This window comes from Egretta garzetta, unplaced genomic scaffold, assembly GCF_000687185.1.
Source record: "Egretta garzetta isolate BGI_Z169 unplaced genomic scaffold, ASM68718v1 scaffold2, whole genome shotgun sequence".
Lineage (NCBI taxonomy): Eukaryota > Metazoa > Chordata > Aves > Pelecaniformes > Ardeidae > Egretta > Egretta garzetta.
The window spans coordinates 5018631-5024212 of NW_009258894.1; the positions used below are offsets into that span (position 1 = coordinate 5018631).

General features: G+C 46.7%; 1 protein-coding gene across 1 annotated transcript in view; it reads right to left on the minus strand.

The window, feature by feature from the left end:
- Positions 1-17: 17 nt before the first annotated feature.
- LOC104122079 (deubiquitinase DESI2) overlaps positions 18-5582 on the minus strand; it is a 23732-nt gene continuing 18167 nt past the window's right edge. The window contains exon 5 of the mRNA XM_009634154.2: positions 18-290. Within this exon, the coding sequence (XP_009632449.1) occupies positions 48-290 (243 nt within the window). The 3' untranslated portion in view covers positions 18-47. The remainder of the gene's footprint in view (positions 291-5582) is intronic.

Genomic DNA, 5582 nt, shown 5'->3' on the forward strand with positions numbered 1-5582 from the left:
CGAGGGGGGGGGGGGGGGATGTTATCTGAGGGCATACTGGGCACAGTTTAGACCCGGGTATGTCTACAGGTTCGCGATGTGCCTGAGGCTGAGGGGGCTGCGGAGGTGGAGGGGGACTCCTCATCCGTTGTGTCCCCTTGCTCCTCCTTGTGGAGGCCAAGGCTGATGTGGCTCTGCAGGGCTGCTGGGGTCAGCCACTCCTTGGGGAGGCAGCTCTGGAGGAAGGGGATGCAGGAGCTGAAGTAGGCCAGGCGGTTCACCCAGCGGGGGATCTCTTTCCCGCAGAGTATCTGTGGAGCAAGCCGAAAAGGAGCATGGTTAATAGTACCAAAACACGTGTGCGGTGGCAATGTCACCCCCATCCGCACCACCGCCTCGGCAGGGTGAATTCCCTGTTGCTCAGAAGAGAGCTGTCTGAAACACAGGGAGCGTCTTCTGCAGTCAGAAACAGCTACAAATGCAAATGACTACACAACCGCTCGACACGCACAGAGCGCCCTGCCAGCCATAGCCCTTGTCAGCATCATAGCAGAGAGCGGGGAAAACTGTTCATGATGGCCCTCAACAGCTTCAGCCACTCCATTCTCCAGGCAGGCCTGCTGGTCCTTCTCAACCAAGACAACGACACTCATTTTTCAAGCAGTTAAAAAATTTTGGAAAAATATTTAGGCTGTCGCCAGCCAGACCTTGAGGAACCCAGAAGCTGAGCCTGACTGAGTAAATGGAGATGCCTGAGAAGCTGTTCTTGCTGCTCACTTTTCTTCCTCAGGCTGACAGTATCTGGGGGTCCTTTCCCTATCCTAGCACATCATCTTTTAATTTCTCCTTATACGATATTTCCTAAATGTGGGAAAGCAAGCAACAAACAGAAAAACACTAGCTTCTCACTAGGCCCGCGTTTCATCACAGATGCTCCTGGCGCTGATTTGGGTTACACTCTGCTAGCACAGATACTGTTTTCTGAGGTGGTCTCATATTCAGAACAATGAAACAACCTGCTGCGTATGGCAACTCCTTTTCGCTGTAGCATTTGACCACACATACATACAGGTGCCAGATTTTAGTAGCTGGATCTGGCTTAGGCCACATAAGGCAAGTTTTACCTTTTACCACATCCCTTACCAGCCACAGAAGAGGCACGTAGAACTGATCAGCCGGGGTGCCTCCAGAGCCTGTCGTTAGTAAAAGTGCTGCCTGTGTGGCCCTACACCAGTACACTAGAGCCTGAAGTCTGTAGCAGGTAGAGTAGTTGTAATACCCAAATTCTCCTTCCCTCCCAGCACTGTCTCCCATGAAGCAAGACAGGCAGGGAGGAAACTCCACCCCCCAGCCCCAGTCCCACAATTTATCTGGATCAGTCGTTCCAGGGCTGTCCGTACTGCACCTTCTGCCAATGCTAAATTCCTTTGCTCTTCCTCCCACCCCCTTCCCATCAAAAGTACACTTAATTTAATACTAATTACTGCAAAAACTAAGAGGGTGTTTGTCTGTAATCCATTAAGGAGATTATTTGGCAAGATGTCTGTTACTGACAATGGAAACACAGTACTTAGAGGTTTCAAGGGTTTTCAAGGAGCACAGCTGGAGCAGTTGCTAGAGGATGGGCCATGCCGCATTATAGTTGTTACGGCTGATGACCAGCCCATCCTTCATGCGGATGGCCTGAGCAGAACGAGCTATGCCCCACTCCAGCAGTCACCTCGAGGGTAAGGGAATTGGCTTGCTTCAACAGTGTGGAGTCTCCAGTGAAGTGCAGAGAAGGCAGCAAGCCTGTGACCGTGCTAATTTGACTACGGAACTCACTTTGTTTTGACATGCATTGTTTAAAAATCAATGTGCGAAATTGAAGACATTATCATCAGGTATCAGAGAATGAGCAGAGCCATTTAGCTGCTAAAATTACTTGCAAGCGAGACTGTTCTTTACCTAATACACCCCAAGGACTTTTCTTTCACTTCTTACCAGTGCTGCATCCTACTTAACGTCAGATATAGCTATATGAATCTATATTTTTGAATTTTTTAATCTGGGGACAATTACTTTATTAGCAATTCTTTATCTCCATCCAGATCCCTGGTTTCCATTGCTAGAGCTATTGCCTGAGCCTATAAGCAGATGACCTCTCCACCTGCGTTTAAGACTTATTCATAGAAAATTTGCTGATCCATTTGATTTTCTCACCAGATATTCCTGATCATTTTCACAAGAATACTGCTGGATTTTTAAAATTGTATTCAGTATGTTCTACTTGAACACTGAACCTGAGCCAAAGCCAAAAAATGCAGCACAATTGCCTCTAGATTTTGCAGCATTTCTCTTTCTTCCTCTCCAGGAACTTAGGCAACATATTGCCAGTGTAGAAAATGACTCAGTTTAGGTTCCTTGTGATGTATGCGTGCATGAGTTTAGTTCTCAAGCAGTCATCAGTCTTAATAAAGACTTCCCCCCAGATATTAATAGGAAAACAAAACCAGGGTACAATTCTTCAGAAAATTAGCCGAAACAACGGAACAGCACAAGGTAAGACTGCCTGAAATGGAAATACTGTTTTTAAGAGTTGCCTTTCTTTTCTAAGCAGATCCCCTAGCAACTGAAATAGCACTTCCCAATATGGAAGCAACGCTGAGATGTTTGCCTTTTGTTTATGGGAGCTTCTTCACCCAGCATGAATCAGTGAGGCAAGAGAGAGCCAGAAAAAGAACAGGGATGTGTGGGTATCAGGCCATCAGTCAGCAAAGGGCAGTTTGTGGAGCCTGAGGATAAATGATGAAGTCAAAGTGGTTTCCCCTTCCTCAGTCACACCTGTCCTCGCCTCTTGTCAGTGAAGCCTCATTACTATTGCACAGTGAAACACAATACCCAACAGGAGCAGAAGGGCAACGGCAGGGAATGCCACTAACACTACAGCCTGCTCCTGTGTTTGTCACTCCTTGCCATAAAGCATATTGTGCTGGAGACTCCAGCAGTACTTGGCTAATGGAGAAACTTCAAATAAACCTGACTGCAATGGGATTAAGCCAAATGAGTTTAAATAAAACAACACAAGCAAGATGAAGTGAGTGCTTTCCAATTGCATATGAAGCCAGAGAAAAATTTACCTACTGCAGCTCTTCAGGACAATTCTCAAGTGAAAACCTCACACTGGAAGAATAAACTCACAGAAGCCTGTTATCATCCATTGTTTCCATCAGCAGAACTCTTTTGTAGAGGTTTTTAGAGTTTAGGATTTTAGGGTTGTTTTTTTTCTGATTTGCCAAACAAGTGGGTTTTTCTCTTTTGAAGGGGGTAAACTTCTCTGTTATGGTTCACATACTTGTTCTGTCAGACTTAGCCAATAAACTATCATGGGTCAGAAATCACCATTCCTGACCGTCATATCAAATGGTCCTGCTACCATCCCTTTAGGAAGCTTAATGTAGTGGAGCCTGAGCTTGACACGCAACAAGAAAGCAGCTGAACCTCTTGATATGTAGCTGACGGGAGAAGGAACCTTAAAGAAATTAACAGTCACAGAAGGGCTAAGCCTATGTGAGATGTAAGTCTGAAAGGTAGCTGGGGGGTTAGTTAGAGTTTATCTGAGGCAGAAAAGAGTTTGGGATGGGAAACCCTGTGGAGTACATGAAAGGCTGGACTACTAGCAGTAAAGCCTGGAACACCTCAGCCCATGTAGGGCTTCCCTAAGCTTTGCAAACCTCCTGTGAACAGTGTCCCGCTATCATTGCCGAGCATAGCTCTTCCTCACCTTTCTCTCACTGTGCAGTCCCCCTGAAGGTGTGAGTAATTCTACCCACCCCACAGAGCCAACCAGTCCCTCACCACAGACTGAAATCAGCGTTTGGGATAGTGATGAAATCCAGCTTGTGATTGCTGACCGAGAGCCCTGTCCCTGGTTCAAGCAGAAACTTCAGTGGAGGCTGCACGTACTTGCAGCTTCCACTGAGCGGCACCTCGCGACAGAAAGCCAAGTCTCCCATACCTGCAGCTTCTTCTGGGGACTCTGCCTAAGAGCTGTGAATGACCCAGCTGGCATCTGTAGAGTCAAGTGGAAACAGCAGTTCAGACATCTGCGGCCAAATGTGAGGGAGAAATGGGACCCGACCGTTGTGGGGGCTATTTCTGGGCAGCTGCCAAATCCACACTGGAATTTCAACACATCAAGAAACAACTCATTTTGGATACAAAGAGATCCTCTGAGCATCTTAAGCTGTGCTGTTTTGCACAAAACGATCACTGATTAAAAAGTACAAACTGCCTTGGGAGTAAGGACAGCACCCCATCACTCTTCCCTCCCCTAAGGGCCCTAAGAACTTGGTTTTGTTGCTCAGCAAGGTCTTAAAGCTTCCCTAAAACTTTACTGTGGGCAGAGGAGCAGCCTAGCAGCTGGGAAACCTGGGTTTAAATGGAAGGCCACAATGGAAGCTGTCTTCCACCTTCTAGAGCACAACATTATCAATGTGCTGCATTTTGTGAGAGCTTTGGATCGACGGGCATACGCTGGACATTATCTGAGATAGATAGTCTAACAGGCTGAGCCCCTTTCAAAATAAAGTAAAGGGCTGATGAGCTGTAGATCCTAAGAGAAAGCTCTCGAATGCAATAGGTTCTGCGCTGTGCTGGATGATGCAATTGGGGCAATTCAGGCCACGCACAGAAGTATAACTCAAGGCACTTAGGAATTTTTTTTTAAGTGAGCCCTCCCAAAGGCACTATGTCGTGCTCTGATCCATGAAAATCAAGATGTGCCGAGGCAACATTACATTCCTTGAACAATACATGCTAATTACTTCAATTCTTGTCTTCAAGCTGAGGCTCCGAGAGGTCAGCCCCGAAACTTCTGCGAACCCCCCCCCTGCCACTTCCACTTAGCAGCCTTACTAAAAATGAGGTGGCATCCACATGGGGCATGCATCCATTTGAGCTACGGTACAGTATTCCCCTTGGCATGTCTTAGAGAATGCAAAGGGCTTTTATTGGCACCTGAGGAGTCTAACGCACACCCCAGAGCACTTTAAGAGCAAAGCCTTTAGAGCCCAAGGGGAATCTTTCCAGCGTCTGCATGAGTTGGCTCCTACGAGGCCTAGACAATACAGCATAGATGATGCTTATCTGAATTTCAGAATAAGGCCATTAGATACAAACCAGCACATCTACCCAGGCAAAGCTTGCAGGCTGCACTAGGGTAGCCAAAAAACATGTAGAAAGAGAAGCATGGCAATGCAATGAAATTAGTACTCGGAGACATCTGGAATAAACCATTAACCCAATGCACCAGGACATCTTTTTTACCACCTTGCAAAAACTAAACCAGTAGTATAACTGCCCAGTACTGGCAGAGATAAGGGAGTCTGAGTGCGTCAGCGAGGAACATACCTCTAGCTCTGCACTCCTGATCAGCTGCAGCACACGGTGGATATGCTGGAAAAAACATTCCTGAAAGAGAAGGGACATACAGCCTTCACAACGTGCCTGAAAGCACAGTCGCACCTCGGTGGAGTTGGCATGCTAGGAACAATTGCCTGAAACAGATTTACTGTATAGTTACTGTGTAAAAATGACAGTTTCTACTCTAGGGAATATAACTA